The sequence below is a fragment of the Stigmatopora nigra genome, chromosome 14 (assembly GCF_051989575.1).
Source record: "Stigmatopora nigra isolate UIUO_SnigA chromosome 14, RoL_Snig_1.1, whole genome shotgun sequence".
NCBI classification, from domain to species: Eukaryota; Metazoa; Chordata; class Actinopteri; order Syngnathiformes; family Syngnathidae; genus Stigmatopora; species Stigmatopora nigra.
In genome coordinates this window covers 2,085,651-2,102,533 of record NC_135521.1, presented here as the reverse complement: position 1 = coordinate 2,102,533, position 16,883 = coordinate 2,085,651, and the positions used below count along the sequence as shown (strand labels likewise).

Sequence of the window (16,883 nt, the reverse complement as noted above, 5' to 3'; positions counted from 1 at the left end):
GTCCACCTTTTCAATTTAATTACATCCACAACTATGTTATTCTTTATATATCAGATTTATTGATGACAGCATACACAAAGACTTTGATAACTTTCAAAACTATTTGAATGTAGCGAAAGACCATGCTAGATTTTAATTTATCCTGATTTTTTCTTAATTTGAGCCAGTAACATTGCAACACGAGAGCAAATCAATGCAACACTGTAGATTACTGTCTTTAACTACGATGAAATGTCTCAAATAAAGACGCAGTAACCAAATAACTGGTTTATTTAATGGAACTAACGAAGTCATTTAACCTAACCCATGCCAACATTTAACATACGCCACGTGCACATTAAAGAGTGTGACAGTTGCTGTTACTGTCTCAATATCACCATCCTTAAAAGTGACTAGTTTTGCTGCAACAGATGTAACATTGACAATTAAGAACATAATGCAATGACACATCTCCCACATACAAAATGCTCAGATTGAAATCAGAAGCTCAGTGTTCTTTCTACAATTACAGACTAAAAGATTGTGATATCAGTGTCTAATGGTCGGTCATATCTGTATTTCTTTACATAGAGAAGGGAAAAAAATACTCCTCAAACATAAGGCATGGAAATTCAGAACTAAACATACAATAAAGTAATTGAGAGTAACCACTAGAGAGAAAACAAATAACATTGGATATGTCCAAGGCAGCCAATGTATCAAATGAAGCAGATTAGGCAATCCATGCCATTACCGCCAGTTGGGGATTTCTTTGTCCTCCATGTGAAATTTCATCAATTCATTCTGGCTACTGCTGTCATTCCAGTCCAACACATCTTCCCAAATAAATGTAAACAGTTCCAGCCATTAAGACCACCTTAAATTAAAAAAAAAATCACCAATGGAGGAGGAAGTGAAAAAAAAAAAAGAAGAAAAAAAAAAGATCTAAAATCAGATCTTCTGTTATTAGGACACAGAGGAGATTGGGTTTAAGGGAGAACCCATCTGAGTTAGGACCTTGTCCAACCACTGGAGCGGCCCGTGTAGGTGCACCTCGATCCAGCAAGGGGTGCTGGTGACATCTTGTCGGTGGTACTCTGCTCCCCAGCCCTGGAGTGGAGGGAGACAAGGGAAAATGAGTCATACAAAGTAGTACGACGAATTTTTCTGTCCACTTCACATGATGTATGTCTTAGAGACACAAGTAGCAGAGCTGAATATGTTGAGATTCATCAACTTATCAGTCCTTAGAAACAAATGACTTGTGTACATGTCACTTGTATTCTATCAATCTGCAGATGCAAAGCCGGGTGATGTCTGGGTTGTTTACGAACATCTTAACCAATTTCCTCTTATCTGCTACTGATGGTTTGCAGAGCTCAAAAGTCTTTGCGAGTATGCGCACTCCAACGATAAAAATGGACATTAATAGCCTCAGGATGTTAAGATCTAAAAATGAAATCTGTGCTGTAGATGGGTCTTACTTCACATTTGTGTAAGAATCCTACCTTGACGAAACTCATCCGGATGGTACACATTTTGGTAAGCTCGTAAACAGCCTCAAAGCCATGATTGACAGACTGAGCCAAGAGCTGTGCAAACTCCTGGTTGTTGAAAATCTTCAGGCTGCATCCACTTGGAATCTTACAGACGGTGGTGGGATGGAAGCCGTGGTGATAGTTGCAGTTACGACTCTGGACGAAAATGCTGGTGTCGCTGAGGCACTCGGCATATACCTCCCCACCTACGTAGTACAGGTGAACACCTGAAGGAAGATACGAGTGAATGTCAGCGCTTATGCAGAGGTTTTGAACCCAGTGAAGGTATTGTACCTTTGCCAATGTGCCGACGGGTGTTCTCAATTGTGGAGTTGCGATTGACATTGGACAAGAGCCCGAGGCAGAAACGGTTCTTGTTGTTTGACGGATCAGTGAAGCCGTCCACTAGCACGCTAGTCGATGAAGCGTGGTAAGCCTCGCCCACACGGTTATTGAGTTCATAGTAGACGATAGAGCACCAGTGGCTGGGCTCTTCGTACTCAACTGGCTGCACATCTAAGAGAAAAGCAAATGGTTAGGTCACAAGATTTCAAAATGTTCAACCTGTAGAGATGACAAGATAGGAATCGTGGAAGTGGAGCAATTTGAGATTCACTCGTATGCAAAGATGCTAAAATATTGAGCAGATCCACTACAATTGAATAAAAAGATACTATTTGTTTGCAAAACTCTTTGTATAAAAGGTACAAAACTGTAGAAACCTCATGAGACAAAAAAATGGGTTGAGTAGCCAAAATGTGATGTCCAGATATGTGGACACCAGGTCTTAAAACAAAGACATTCATGCTAGCTATTAACACTCCAAAGTGCCAATTTTCTCATTTTCTCCCCATAAATTAACATTCAAATAGAATAACTGCCGTTGTTTATGTCCAATAAAATCCATAAAAATATTTATTTTTCCTTTTAATTTAATACAATTAAAAAAAACACTTAAATGTCAATATTTGAATAGATTTACCATTCAATAATCACCTCGAGAGATGAATGTGCTGCCTTGTGTGAGCGACTATATCTTTCATCCAATACTGAATTGCCCATGAGAGCAAACAGTATTTTCCCACTCAGACAGCAAAAAAGCAATTGAGAGTCCACAAAACCACTCTACTGTTGATTTTCCACCAGCCCAAAAGGCAGTTTTGTGCTCACCTCCTCTAGCCATATTCTGTGGAACCAGGTTGCTGCTGCTTGTCTCCATGGATTGACTCTCCTGGCCCAGTTGCTCATCGGGAGGCATGTATGCTGGAGGTGGGGTGTCAGCTGGGACAAGCAAGAAGCAGTGAAAAAGTGGTTAGCACGGATGAGCCACAAAGCAACGCTAAATGTTTGCGAGACACGCACACGCCAGATCTGAACAATCATCACACTATCATCCCCAGCGAAAGGTGTCAGATTTCACAAGTGCCGGGATTGCCGAGCAGCCGCATGCCAACTATTCCCGACAGAAATGTAATACGAGCCGTTTTGAGACTGTCCCGAGAGACGGACGGGCCCATCCTCTTCAAGCTGGACTGAGAAAAATGTCAAAGACTGCTAAAATACCAACATTGATAAGTTTTCAACGCTGCAGTTTCAGAAGAAAATTGCAGGCAAATATTTAATTTGATTGACAGAGTACACTTGTTTATAAGTCATTTTATCATTTGTTTAATATCTAAGTAGTGCTTAATATCGAAGTAGTGCTTAATATCGAAGTAGTGCTTAATATCGAAGTAGTGCTTAATATCGAAGTAGTGCTTAATATCGAAGTAGTGCTTAATATCGAAGTAGTGCTTAATATCAAAGTAGTGCTTAATATCAAAGTACTGCTTAATATCAAAGTACTGCTTAATATCAAAGTACTGCTTAATATCGAAGTACTGCTTAATATCGAAGTACTGCTTAATATCGAAGTACTGCTTAATATCGAAGTACTGCTTAATATCGCTTAATATCAAAGTACTGCTTAATATCGCTTAATATCAAAGTACTGCTTAATATCGAAGTACTGCTTAATATCGAAGTACTGCTTAATATCGAAGTACTGCTTAATATCGAAGTACTGCTTAATATCGAAGTACTGCTTAATATCGAAGTACTGCTTAATATCGAAGTACTGCTTAATATCGAAGTACTGCTTAATATCGAAGACTGCTTAATATCGAAGTACTGCTTAATATCGAAGTACTGCTTAATTTCGAAGTACTGCTTAATATCGAAGTACTGCTTGACATCGAAGTACTGCTTAATATCGAAGTACTGCTTGATAACGAAGTACTGCTTGATAACGAAGTACTGCTTAATATCGAAGTACTGTTTAATATCTAACTAAGTACTGTTGAAACCAGCTCTTAAATTTAAATTCATGAGAGAGAGTAGAATATCTAAATATCTACTGTTTTCAACAGCACTTAGATATAAAATAGTACTGAAAGACAATTTCACATGTATTCATTCACCTGGTAGCTGGAATGGACTAGATGGCCCTGAGCTGGCAGGAGAGTTAGGATAAGTACCACTGCTGGCTGGAGAAGGCGGATAGGGAGAAATGGGAGAGATGGGAAAAGTGCCTCCGCCCCCGCCACCTCCGCCGCCGCCGTGTGGCTGCTGGAAGGACTCGGGGAAGGTGGCGTTCAGGGGCATGTGGGGCTCGTTGTGGGTTAGGTTGCGAAACTGTACCAACAGGCTGTGCTGGGGGTTGAACTCGCTGTGGCGTGGTACCAAGACAGGAGGGAGAACTGTATGACACAAGCAAAGAGGTTTATTGAGATAGTATTGATAAATTATTTATACATTAGTCAGTAACTATAGTTGTTCAAGCTGTGATCTGTACAATTTCTAAAAAACCTGGATTTAAAAACACATTAGCAGCAGGGAATCAATCTCTGTCTAAAACCCGAGTTGAAAAAAAAATGGAATAACTGAGAGTAATGAAAAAGTATACATTAGAATATTGATCATTAAGGATAAGCATCCTGATTAATGAATTGATCAAGATAAATGCGCCATGCATTTAGTCCAACATGCTCATTCATTCTGTCATGCCACTCCCTTGTAGAGTCTCTGAGGCACATCATCTAATAAAGAGCTAGTCATATCGATTTTCTCTGTAATGGAGGGAGCGGCCCAGCAGGCCAGATTACTTTCTTGCAGCCTGCATTGCATTTGGACACCAGCGGGAATGTGCATGTTTTCCAATTTGTCAGGAATTTCTCCCTGTATCAAACATTTAAGCATTTCTGGGTTCTTTTAGCAACAGAAAGATACACTTACCAGGACTCTCCACTCTCTTGTAGTGATATGGGTTAATGCAGACCTCTTTCTGTTTGGAGCCAAATGGATACTCGCACACCTCCAGGGGCTTGAGCTCATGATGGGACTGGAGATCTGGCCAACGCCACACCCGACAGTATATTACATGGGGTAGACCTTTACGGTGGGAAACCTGTAGCCGGCCATCCAGGGATCTTGGAATGGTAACACATTTGCTGGGCTGTCCCGGGCAACTCAGGGCTTTTTCCAGGTCCTCCATCGCCCCCTTTTTTTTCTTCAGCTTTTTCACCAGGGCGTCTACTGCCTTTTCGGCCCATTTCTCCTCCTCATCTCCTTGCTTCCAGCCCAGGAGGCGTTTGACCGCCGGACTAGTGAAGGAAAAGAGACTGGACATGGAAGTCATGCTGGAGACGCCGGTCGCTTGACGGACGGCGAGGAAGTCTACGGAGCGATCAAAAGGTTTTCCGAGGCCGCCGTTGATGACTTCCAATCCGACTTTGGCGATGTGCGTGGACTAAGTAACAAGTTATTTGGCGGCTCTGGCCTTGTCTGGCCAGGCACAGGAAGGAGGGGAGGGAGAGGAGTCAGCGAGCAGGACGCAGCTGCTGCTGCTCAGGAAGGGCCCCGCAGCAAGCTGGCCGGGGTAGGGTCACAAGCACCGATGGAAGGGGTGCGGTCCGCCGGAGAAAAGAACAGTGCGGCTGTCCCAGAGACGAGCTGAAGCGGCTTTGCCCTCTTCCAGTCTGCATCAAGCTCTTTTTTTACCTGCTGCAAGGTTTTGATCCAATAGATGTCTGGAAACAAAGCAATATTCACCTCATTAGATTAGAACTTTATTTCATCTCACATTTGGGAAATTTCATTAGTTGCAGCAGCAAGACAGACACAGAATACAATGTAGACCTAGATAAAAAATGATGAAATGTTTCCCTTTTTTTATAAATAGAATTGTATTTCTGTAAATTAATATTCAGGCAGTTTTTGCAACTGTACTATTTGTGTTGGATAACTGTACTAAAAAATAAGTGTTTTTTTTTTTTTTTACTTCGAACTTATGCGCCACTTGAATAGTGAATTACCATATTTTTTGGAGAAACACTACCCAAAGAATTCAAGAAAAAAATACAAAATTCTATTGGCATTGATGCATTTTGCACAGAAAAATAAGCACCTGTTAATGTAACATTAAGTCCTTTGTTTGGATAACAACAGTGAAAAATATGAGCTGCCGGAGGTCAGAGTGAAAAAATAAATAAATAAAAAGATAAGTCACACTTGTGTAAATCGTGTGCCCAAACAACAACAAAAATTTAAGACTTATAGTCCGGAAAACACGGTACACTATATTAGCATTAAAGTTTTTTTTAACAAAAAATATTTTCTATCTCAATTTTTGGTATGTATCATTTATAATGTCTTTATTTACCTCAACAGACCGTGAAATGGCCCAGCCCAACCTCCCAGTGGTGTCTACCAAGAATAAATTTAGTTTTAAGGAGTGTTTGTGTGGAAAATCTATTGTGACAATTTGGACGAACACCAGCACCGGACAGATGGAGCTTTGACTTTCACGGTTCCACTGAATAAGTGTTGAGAAATAAAAGGACGCGTTCCAAGCAAACAATCAAACATGTAGCCTTCAGCTGCTGTCTGTGGGCTCGTGAAAACCGTCCTGCTCGAAAAGGATGTAACCACCAAATCTGTTTCCTGCTTCAATCCCTCCCTTATAGCGCACAGCTGTTCATTTCTTACTTCCACACTTCATTGTTCTACATTCACATACAAAAGAAACGTTGGAAAAGCTCCAATGCGGGCATGTAAGCATACACATGACATTACTGGCCCATAAAGTTTATTTTTCCTTCCACTCACCAAACTATTCTCCCGCTCACTGTCAAGCACTCACGTCAAGTCAACAGTGATTCATACCTGATTCATTCATTGTAGGTGAGCCATGACGCCACACATTTCGACATAGGTACATTTTATAACTTTACGCCCCATCTTGGATGACGATCGTTGATACGGATGGTTTTAACAAAAGTACAAGAAGATTTGTATCTTGGTGAGAGATCAAGATAGAGCACATCTAAACCATAAACTGATAATATGTAATACAAAAGTATTGTTTATGATACACATTACTACATGATATTTCCTATTGAAACATGTCACACATGTACACTCAATGCTAACTAATTCACTAGACTGGAGCTCGATTCATTAGCTGCCATTGACGGCAATAGACGTCCAATCTATTTGAACTGGGAGGCTGGTAGGGATTATTCGCTTCTCCCAATGCAATGGGATTGGACGTCTGTAGTCGTCAATGGCAACCAAGGGAGAGCGATTTGGTGATTGCGGATGAGCACCCCCCACTCTAGGATTCAGAGAAACGCAGATCATCTCACACAAATCCCGACAGCTGCGAGCAAAGCTTCCCAAAAGCCATAGAAACATGGAGAAAAACACTCGTCGGGAATTGCATTTATACGGAGGAGCCAACGATGACATCGTGCGAGAGTTTATGCTAAATGCTAACATTACAAAACTCACTAGAAAATTGGTTAAGCGTACAACTCTACCTTATAACATAGTCTTTTTTTAATAATACCACAATCTCTTTCCCTAAATGGCACCAGGGCCTACGCGAATATGCCATAAACGAGAGAATCCATTTTTTTTCTCTTCCTCCATTCCGTAACTTTTGGAAGTTCAGATTCCGCGAAGTTGAAGCTAATGCTAAAATGCTAACCCAGCCCTGCGAGCGAAAGTGGCGAGCTCAGCGTACCGTGCAACTCCATTAACTCTCCTTTATCGCAGTTCCCGATTTGCAGGTTAAACTTACCCAAAATAAAGAACTTTTAACGAGCAATGCCTTCCAGCTAGTTTGTCGAGTCATTCACGTGAACGTGCAACTTCTTGTAAGGAGAATTTTCAGCACTTTTCCACCGTCTTTCCAGTCAGCCTCTCCATGCCCTCCAGATCCTGAAGACAAGTTGCATGAAGGCGAGAAGAGGCGGGGTCCGTATCACTCCGCCGTGATGGCGAACTAGTTCCTATGTTGACACTGCGACTAAAACGAGATGATCTAAATTAATTATCACGACATAATTATTCAAATAGCTTCAATAATTCTTATAAAAAAATCCCACTTTACACAATTTGAATCAATAATTTGCAATAGTAATTCAATTTACATGTAATTACAAGAGTTTAAATTAAAATTCCTCTAATTTCCTACACGATAATAGCGTGTTCGTTTAATACGGTGAAATATCGTAAAGCATATTAATATCAAGGATGAAATTTGGGGAAATTCTTTTGGAAGGGTCTCCAAGGTACCCGAGCACGCTGTCTGAATTCTTCCGCGATTCGTGCTGCGGCTTTGGGACGCCTCATAAGTTGCTGGCTCCACTCAGTCTGGGGCTCTGTGGTTTGTTGTATATTGTTGTCCTTTGTTCCATGCGCCACTGGCGATCGTGCTGTTAATTGCATTTTAATTAATCAGACCACAGTGGCCACTCTTCCACACGCATGTTGGCCAGCAATGCGCTGGCCATGGACACAACAGCTTTTGGATTGTTGGATTTTTCCTAATGTACATTGTAGTGGCCATAACTGGCCATCACAATGGGGTCCACTTTGAGTAAAAATCAACGTAATAATTCAGTATGTTTGTGTAAAGTAAAAAAAAAACAATGCAAACTAAAGTCCCAACTTTAATTGCGTGAGTCCATGCATTCTGAGACAGTTCCAGTGAATACATAACATTCCATGGTGTTTTTCATCTGAACCCCAGTGAGTAATTAAGTTACAGCAATTGTGACTTGAAAACATGTCAGTTTCCTGAAAAGTGAGAAAGCACGAAAATAAAATGTGATGTGAGCGTATATCTACTCCAAGCTTCATCCATTGGACAAACTGTGAGCTGAATGATGAATAGATGAGTGGACTATTTGGAGAGCATCAGTCTTTGGTCCTGTTTAGGCTGAGATGCATTACGTTAAAACATGATTTAGGATTTTTTTTCTCCTCAATAAGAGTAAAAGCTCACAAAAACCTGGTGATTGCTAAACAAAAGTAATGTAGAAAAGTGCAAAACCTCCATCATGAATATATTAATTATTCCTCTCTATTTGTGCTGTAACCCACCAATACAAAGTAACAATTAACTAAAGAAAAATACTTTCTCTTGGAATAACCTATAGCCTAATAATCAATTGCTAGATCTCTTTCTCAAAGAAAGCCTCAAACTATTATTCTTTGAATCATTCACCACCCAAGAAAATCAATTAAAAAAATCAATTTATCACCCAAGCCTAAACGAGGATAATGTGAACTTTAACATTGTAAATAATTGCAATTATTCAGCTACAATAATCAAGATGATTAGCAATGAAGGCACCGAAAAAGGAATGTCTGTTTAAAAACAACCGCCGCATCACTTCTTTCATATTCCACAATATGAAAAGTAAGGATGTACAATTATTTTATGAGAAAGGAGGAAAGCTGGTGAGCCTGTGTCTAAGAGCGCAAGAGAGGTGTTGCACGTCCCATTTTGTGCTGGAGACTATCTGTCCTGGCCGTGGTCCGATAAGTCTTCCGAGGGCGTATCTAGCACTGGATTTACAAAACCCTCAAATTCCGGGTCGGCACCGTCCTCCGGGTGGCTACTCATAAAATCATTCTCCCACTCTAGTGCGTTTGAGTCCTCAGAAGTCGAAGTGGGGCCACTAGGAGCTTGCCTGCCGCCGGGCCTTAAGGCGGCACGCAAAATGTCCTCTTCTGTTCGAGACCTCTCCCAAGTTGGAAGTGCTCGGTTCATCCCTAAAAAAATAAACAGTTAAATAAACAATATACACTTGAATCAAAGCAATGAATTCCCTTCAATTCTTTTTTACATTTTCTTAAAACAAAGAAAAATGGGAAAAATGTGTGTATTCTCTTATTTAGTTAATATCATTGAATAAAAGTATCTTAAATAGAAGATTAAACAGCAATTCTCGGTTGATTCCTAAAGAAAAATAAATAAAAATAAAAAGAATAGCAATTTATACACTTGAATAGTATGTATGTGTATTTATATATATTTATTTATTAATTAATTTATTTATTACCTTACTTATTACCTATGTATTTATGTCTAAGATGTCTTTTTCTGTATCCAATTTAGGGATGCTCAAAGTAAACGATAGAATTGTACTCTCACCCTCCTCATCCTCCCACTCGAGATCCAGTGAAGTGGCGTCATCATTGGTGGAGCGCGTCTTGGTGGTGAAGTCCCAGCTGTACTCGGTGTTAGGCGTCACCGCATTTGTTTCTGAGGGAAGTCCTGTAAACACAGTGATTAGAAGATTAACACAATTATTATATTTTATGTACAGTCAAATCAATTTAAGTCACTTATTAGTGTGGATGTTACATGGTTTTAATTCTATTAGGTATGAGCGGTGGTTGGCTTCACTCACTATTGCTTCTGAAAGCCTCCGACTGGCCTTTGAGAATCTGGTGGGAGGAGTCGAAACCATCCCCGGGTTGCCTAAAACAGGTCAGGATGACAATTAAAAAAAAAAACTTTCAGCTTTGGAATGAAAATACACGAAACTGTAGAGAAGACCAACACGTTACATGTTACACAAGTACTCAGCACTAGTGAGCCAAAAACGGATGCCTTTTAACCCAAGGCTTTTCACTAATGACAAGTCCAATTACCCTATTTTCACGACTATAAGGCGCATTGCAGTATAAGGCGCACCGTCAATGAATGACATTTTCCCATATATAAAGCACACTCGAATATAAGGCGCCCTGTCTATTTTGGAGAAAATTTAAGACTTTTAAGTGCGCTTTATAGTCGTGAAAATACGAATTCAAAATGGGAGGACTTGCAGTGCCATTGAGTGTAAATGAGCATTCACTTTCTATGGCAGTCAATTAAAGTTAAAAATATATTTCTAACAATCATCACAAACATGTCAAACTAGCAAATCCATGATTACATACATCTTTACATTAATTGGCAAGTGATACAAATGGGGAGGAAAAAAAAAGATGAAATTCCGCCAAGTATTGCCTGCAGTAAAAAAACTGCTGTCTCAGCTGTGAAATCATCCCGTTGTCCTATGAGTGAATATGACTCACTTTCTCAGTTGAGATTCACTGCCGCACCCATCTGCTTTCCCCCTGGTTCTCTGGACCAAATGCTACAGAATAATAAAACCCACACAAATGGTTAGATGATCAGAAATACTAAATAAGATATACAATTTTAGATGTATTCACTTGAGGTATTATCGCAGAACAACACAAACAAATGAAGTGCAAACAGAAGAGCAGTGGAATGAGGCATCAATTGGATTTCAGTGGCAGTGATCGAGTCTCCTTTTTTGGGATTAAATTAGACAACACAGTACATTAAAAAGTACTCTCCTGGTGATATATTTGCCATCTTGGCTAGTTAATAAAATAGAAATGAGGTCCCCTGTAAAAGAACCCTAAATCCGATTTTCTCAATTTGCGTATTTCATGTACTTTCTTAAGCCATGATGTACTCAATCTGTACAGAGTAATCATGTACAGTACTTCCCAAATCCGCACATGTACCAATGGTCATCAGACAAATGAGAATTTGGCACAATAAAATACTGACAAATACTAATGAAGATGAAAAGTAGGCATTAAAAGGGGGAGTTGCATGCTGGTCATTGAAAGCAAAGCAGTAATCGTCAACTGGCAGAAGGGAGGAGCGCTCAATGTCGCCTCACCTCCTTGACTTTTCGTTCACGTGCCAACCTGGCGGCCTCCCGTTGGGCAGCATTTTTAGCCTCCTCTTCTAGCCTCAACCTCTCCTCTTGTGCCTCTAACTGAGTGACAAAACAAAATGAAGCAAAACACCCAGGGAAAAAAATTACAAACAGAAAGAAAAACAATGCTGCAAATAATAAGAAAAGCAAAAGTAGAACTCAAACAATAATAAAGGGGGGCTAAGGCTAATTACCTGAAGAAGGAACATAATATGAGGAAGCTAATTACCTCCTTTTGAAGTTTTTGGTCGATCAAAACCTGCTGGTTGGAGATGTCAGCATATCGATGTTCCCGAAGGTTCTTCAGCTCATCTTCACTGATGGGCCTAGAATGAAAACAAGAAAAAGATGCGTTATCCTCACAAGGGTCGTGGACAATTTTAATCGTGCTTTTGAAATGACGTGTATTTTACCTTGGGCAAGGTTGCGGACTTTGCTCCTGCAGAAAAGAGGAAAGTATGTTGTCAAGAACCTAAATAAATCATGCACTTGTTGGGAAACTTAGATAATTCAACTTACCTCATCACTTTCCACGAGATTTTCAAACTGAAAAAGCAAGATGATGTATGGTAAATACAAAAAGATACAACAAGTAAATGATGACAAAAAGAAGATAGTTCAAGTATAATGTACCTCTATTGTATAATGTTCCCCAGCGGTGGTGCTGCGAAAGTATTTGGACCTGTAAATGCATACATTATTAGCAGCTATAGAAAAATGCTAATGCTAAAATGGCAAAATTCTTGTTATTTGGTTGAATATTTTTATATATTTTCTAACACTTAGGATTCTAGTTATTTTTGTAGTTGGGTGACTCTACATGTTATGAAAATATACATTTTCTTATTTAAATGTTTAAAAAAGTGATCTGAAATGTTGAATAAGTTATCTTCAAATGATAAAATAATGAATCACTAGCAAATAACTGAATGGCAACCTAGGGAGGGATTTCAAAGTGGTCTAGATCCACAATTCTGGTTGGCCAATATTATGATGCAGGATTCCTGGTATCAAATGACGTAGTATTTTCTCATGACGTAATACCAAAATATTGTTTATAATCGAACCCCCGTTCAATTGCCCTACACATTTATTCTACCAGACCCCCAATGTTTTTGATGAGGTTCCATCGAAGATAATGAACATTATAGTCACAGGGGTGGGGTCTCCATCTTAACTGCAGGTTTACACATTAAAATGAGGAAAATCACGGCATTTTCAGAATGTTACATTCTTAACTTCAATCTTAAAAAGCACACATGACGGCTTCATTTTTTTTTTGCTTAATTTAACGAGAAAGGAGTTCACCATTTATTGTTTTTGTGCTAGTTAGCCACCTAGCTAAGATTATGTCACTTACCCGCCTCCTCTTTGGATCCTGTTCACCTCTTTTCTAAAAAGCCCTACACAGAAGGCCCAGCAGTTACCCATGGCATTTTCAAATATTATTAAAGTATTGTTATCACTCGTGTAATTCGTGGAAAAGTAGAATTCAGCATCTCAAGCAACACAGCAAGCTGTAGTACTTCCTCATCCTCTTTTTTTTCTTTAAATCACAGCAACAAGATTCTCATTACTGCCACCTACTGTTTTTATTTTGCCATTGTAATCTGCTCTAAAAGTACATACAATAGAAAATAAAAATATCAATGGAAAAGCGTATACGAGTCACAAAAATAATGTTTTTCCATGGACTTCTACTAGAAAAAAATGTAAAATCAATGGAATTACATTGTGTAGTGAATTGAATTAGCTTTTTTTAGTTAATGTCTAGAGATGTGAAGAAGTAGTCATTAAAATCATCATCAGTTGGAGTACTTTCAACCTTTTTGGCTTTGGCCTTCTGTGCAGTAGGGATGCATCTGGGCATTAGTTTACGTCCACTCTGAAAGAGATAGAGCTGGAGTTTACATTTTGAATTGACATATGCAACATTCAGTCATTGAGGGTGACATAACTTTGTAAGTAGTGAAAGTACTGCATTTTTTAATGACTTACTGTTTTCTTAGCAGCAGTCATAGATCTCTCCAAGTACCTCTTCATCCTTTCTAACTGCTTCTCTCTTTGCAACCTCAACTTTTCTTCACGTTGCCTACAGTAAAAAGATTCACAAAACAGACATTTAAAATAGTGTATAACATGTAATTGCAGTACTATTATTCCTTTAATAAAATGACCAGGGTAAAAAAACATTGTACTTGCTAAGGACATATACCTGGTCCTCCTCTCACTGGCCTTGATCTTTTGCATCATTTCCAAACGATCCTTGGGGATGTCCTCAAGGCAAAGTAGTAGCGAAGACATCTGCTTCTCAATGCTGGCCAGTTTCTCCAAAGTACTACGGTTGCTTAATCTGTCATCCACACAGCAAGTGTACACCTCTGCAACCTTTTCTCCAAGCACTCTCATCATTTCATCCTGCAAACAAGAAAGGACATCGTCAAGGTTACAGTATCTATTCGGGTATAACATCCAAATGACCAAATCCCGGTGAAAAACTCCCATCCACAACCGTTATAATGGGAGAAGTAATACTTGTCTTTGTCCACAAGAGGGCTTCAATCGACATTCGTTTTTACCAGGTTTCTGTGCTATTTGTTGTGAATGTAAATGTCGTTTTCTGACCTCATCTTGTGTTTTCAGCTCCACATGAAGCTGAACCTTTGTTTTCAGCTTGGAAGCTCTCATTTTCTCTTCCTCCATTTTTTTGTTTACATCTTCTATTTGCTTGTTCAGAAGTTCTTCATCTTTTTCCCTTAAATGAGAGAAATTGTAGGAAAAATACTCATTACGGTTATAGTTTGTGCTTACGTGGTCTTCCTGATTTCCTCCATTGACTGTTTAAGCTCTTCTAAGGTCTCTTCAGCTCTTGTCGAGTTCTTAATCAAGGACAAATTCTGCTCTGTTAACTCTGCCATCAGCTCGATAAGTTGTTTGGGGTCTGTGAAGTACAGTTCTGGATCATCCTGTGTGAAAACAACATTGCAGTTCAACTAACAAGAAAGCCAAATGCAGTAGAATTTAGTCAAACTAACCTCGTATTGTGAACTGTCATTCATTTTTGCAGGTTTGCAATCTGCAAAAGATCGAAATGAATAAAATAATTGGTTATCTTCAAGTAGGAATCCAATTAATTGAGAGGTTTTAGTAGTTCTGTGTGACCTGGAAGGAATGTTGAGTCCTCAGACTCCCTGTTTTGCTCATCCTCCCTGTTTTCATTTATTTGGACTTTATTGAGAAACTTTGCTTTCTGGGTCTCCTGCCACTCAGTTGGAGACAATTTGAAGAGAATATCCCTGTATTTTGTATACTCGTGGAGTATTTCTTCATAATTGGCAACTTCCCTAATGAGAATAATAAGATGAATGATGAGTCAAAAGTATTTTATGTATATGTAAAGCCAAAAAAGAACCTTCCAATTGATGATATTTCAGAAGTCAATTTCTTGATCTCAGTTGTTTTCTCTTGTTTGGACTGTTCTTCTTGCTCAAAACTGACATTTAAACAGATATAAATGAAAGATGAAGGGGAAAAATAGTCAATTAGAATATGTTTAGCATGTTATTACAGTGTTTGGGCCTCTGAAGACTTCTTGTCATTCTCCGCCAGGAATGTAAGGAAGCTCTTATTGTCCTTCTCAATGGCCTTCTCTAATTCCTTCAGCTGTTTCTCTTCTTTTGCGATGGCCTTGTCCATCTTACAAATCTCGGCTCGCTTTGTCATTAGTGTTATCTGTAACGGTAGAGACATTTTTTAGAGATGATTGACAGCAAAATGGCAAAGTGTAGAGTGTAAGATCAACACATTTGGATTGTAAGTCAACATAATATTTCTAAAATGACAACATTGATATTGCTATCCAAAATTGAAGGTGATTCCTGCATTTTTTCACCTCCAAAATGGCCTTCTGACGCTCCAGGGAGATTAAATCATGTTTACTTTCTCTCACTATGTTCCCTAGAAATAAACAAGCCACATATTTCAAATGTCAGTTTTGAAATCGTATCAAAAAATCCACAGAAAAATCTTTTTTTTCCCACTTACTCTGCTTCAACAGATCTGTCTTCAAACCACGCCTTGCCGGTGTTTGTATTTGTAGTATTGGCTTACTCTTAGCTTGCTTTAGAATCTTCAGTCTGTTTTTATCCTGCTTTTCTTCTTCTTTGTCCACCTTGAGAAGCTCTTTTCGTTGCTCTGCCATCATTCGAAAAGTGTCATTTGTCCTCTTATGAATTGGAAGAGACAGGAAGCTTTGCATCTCCTGAGCATGGAAGACAAGATAATTACCAGTGAATAGAATTTAATATTTGCATGCATCCACAGACACACAATTTGTCACTCATCCTATTTTAATTAAACTTTGTGATAGACGTTTTACTGTCCAATGACTCTAAGGAGCCTCCATATACTTTTCTTATTAGCATTTACAGACAAGAAAACATGTCATAACAACAACTATCTTGCTTATTTTGTTCTCTCACAGATAAACAATATTGCACAAGGATATTTCAAAAATATTTTTAAAATATATCCAACTTACTATACAAGGATGCCGAAGAAATTTCTTAACAACTGCAAAGAGAGTTAAAATAACCACAAAATTTAAAAAAAAAACAACAACAACCAGGGAATTGAGCGTCCGTCTTCTGTGTACAGTTGTCATGGTAACCATTCCCTGGTATTTCCCTTGGGAGGAAAGTGCAAGTCTTCTTAAAAAAACTAGGCTATCATTATCTTTTTTTACATCATGTAATGTAAATAATAAAAAAATGATAAAAATACAATCAGATTAATTCAATATGGCAATTAAATAATAAGAACGCTAGATGGGGGCATTTATCAGACATGCAGATTCACTTTAGTCTTGACAAGAGGCAATTTCTCTTTAATTTTATTTTTCCAAGTGATTAAAAACGTATAATATAATATTTTATCATGTATTATTGATCATTTGTGTATTCCTTATCTTGTCTGGTTACAATCCTCTAATATGCAATAGAAATACTTAATCCAGTTCCTCCTACGCATCCACACATGGCACACATGTACTTCATAGTTAGGAAAGAAAAAGCAGCCTACACACTACACTCATAGGAAATCCCAGGTTAAAATAGTAGTACAAACTCACAGGGGGAGTGAGTTGTGGTCTTCAAAAGTTCACATTGCGTAAGGAGACAAGAACTAAAGTTCTGGCATTTGTTCACATTTGAAGGAAGACTTTCCTATAAATATTGAAAATTGGATGCCAAGGGATTAGCCGTCACTTTCACTGATTTTATAATAAAAA

The 16,883-nt window shown here is 38.8% G+C and overlaps 3 protein-coding genes across 3 annotated transcripts; all 3 read right to left on the bottom strand.

Annotated features, from left to right (window-relative positions):
* Nucleotides 1-252: 252 nt before the first annotated feature.
* On the bottom strand, nucleotides 253-7,813 carry smad5 (SMAD family member 5). Its single transcript, XM_077733101.1, has 7 exons — nucleotides 7,639-7,813; nucleotides 4,791-5,584; nucleotides 3,977-4,255; nucleotides 2,688-2,798; nucleotides 1,812-2,033; nucleotides 1,488-1,744; nucleotides 253-1,089 (listed from the first exon to the last, which is right to left on the bottom strand). The coding sequence occupies exons 2-7, from the start codon at nucleotides 5,191-5,193 to the stop codon at nucleotides 946-948; spliced, it is 1,416 nt and encodes a 471-aa protein (XP_077589227.1). The 5' UTR covers nucleotides 5,194-5,584; nucleotides 7,639-7,813; the 3' UTR covers nucleotides 253-945.
* Nucleotides 7,814-8,499: 686 nt separating this feature from the next.
* Nucleotides 8,500-13,159, bottom strand: ap1ar (adaptor related protein complex 1 associated regulatory protein). Its single transcript, XM_077732679.1, has 10 exons — nucleotides 12,957-13,159; nucleotides 12,230-12,278; nucleotides 12,116-12,142; nucleotides 12,010-12,035; nucleotides 11,826-11,922; nucleotides 11,558-11,656; nucleotides 10,935-10,996; nucleotides 10,262-10,332; nucleotides 10,003-10,125; nucleotides 8,500-9,620 (listed from the first exon to the last, which is right to left on the bottom strand). The coding sequence occupies exons 1-10, from the start codon at nucleotides 13,025-13,027 to the stop codon at nucleotides 9,364-9,366; spliced, it is 882 nt and encodes a 293-aa protein (XP_077588805.1). The 5' UTR covers nucleotides 13,028-13,159; the 3' UTR covers nucleotides 8,500-9,363.
* A 4-nt stretch (nucleotides 13,160-13,163) lies between these two features.
* On the bottom strand, nucleotides 13,164-16,249 carry LOC144207290 (cilia- and flagella-associated protein 100-like). The gene is made up of 12 exons (XM_077732681.1): nucleotides 16,137-16,249; nucleotides 15,641-15,857; nucleotides 15,489-15,553; nucleotides 15,165-15,328; nucleotides 15,009-15,089; nucleotides 14,759-14,940; nucleotides 14,632-14,672; nucleotides 14,408-14,562; nucleotides 14,222-14,351; nucleotides 13,812-14,014; nucleotides 13,595-13,688; nucleotides 13,164-13,481 (listed from the first exon to the last, which is right to left on the bottom strand). The coding sequence occupies exons 2-12, from the start codon at nucleotides 15,852-15,854 to the stop codon at nucleotides 13,356-13,358; spliced, it is 1,455 nt and encodes a 484-aa protein (XP_077588807.1). The 5' UTR covers nucleotides 15,855-15,857; nucleotides 16,137-16,249; the 3' UTR covers nucleotides 13,164-13,355.
* Nucleotides 16,250-16,883: the final 634 nt, after the last annotated feature.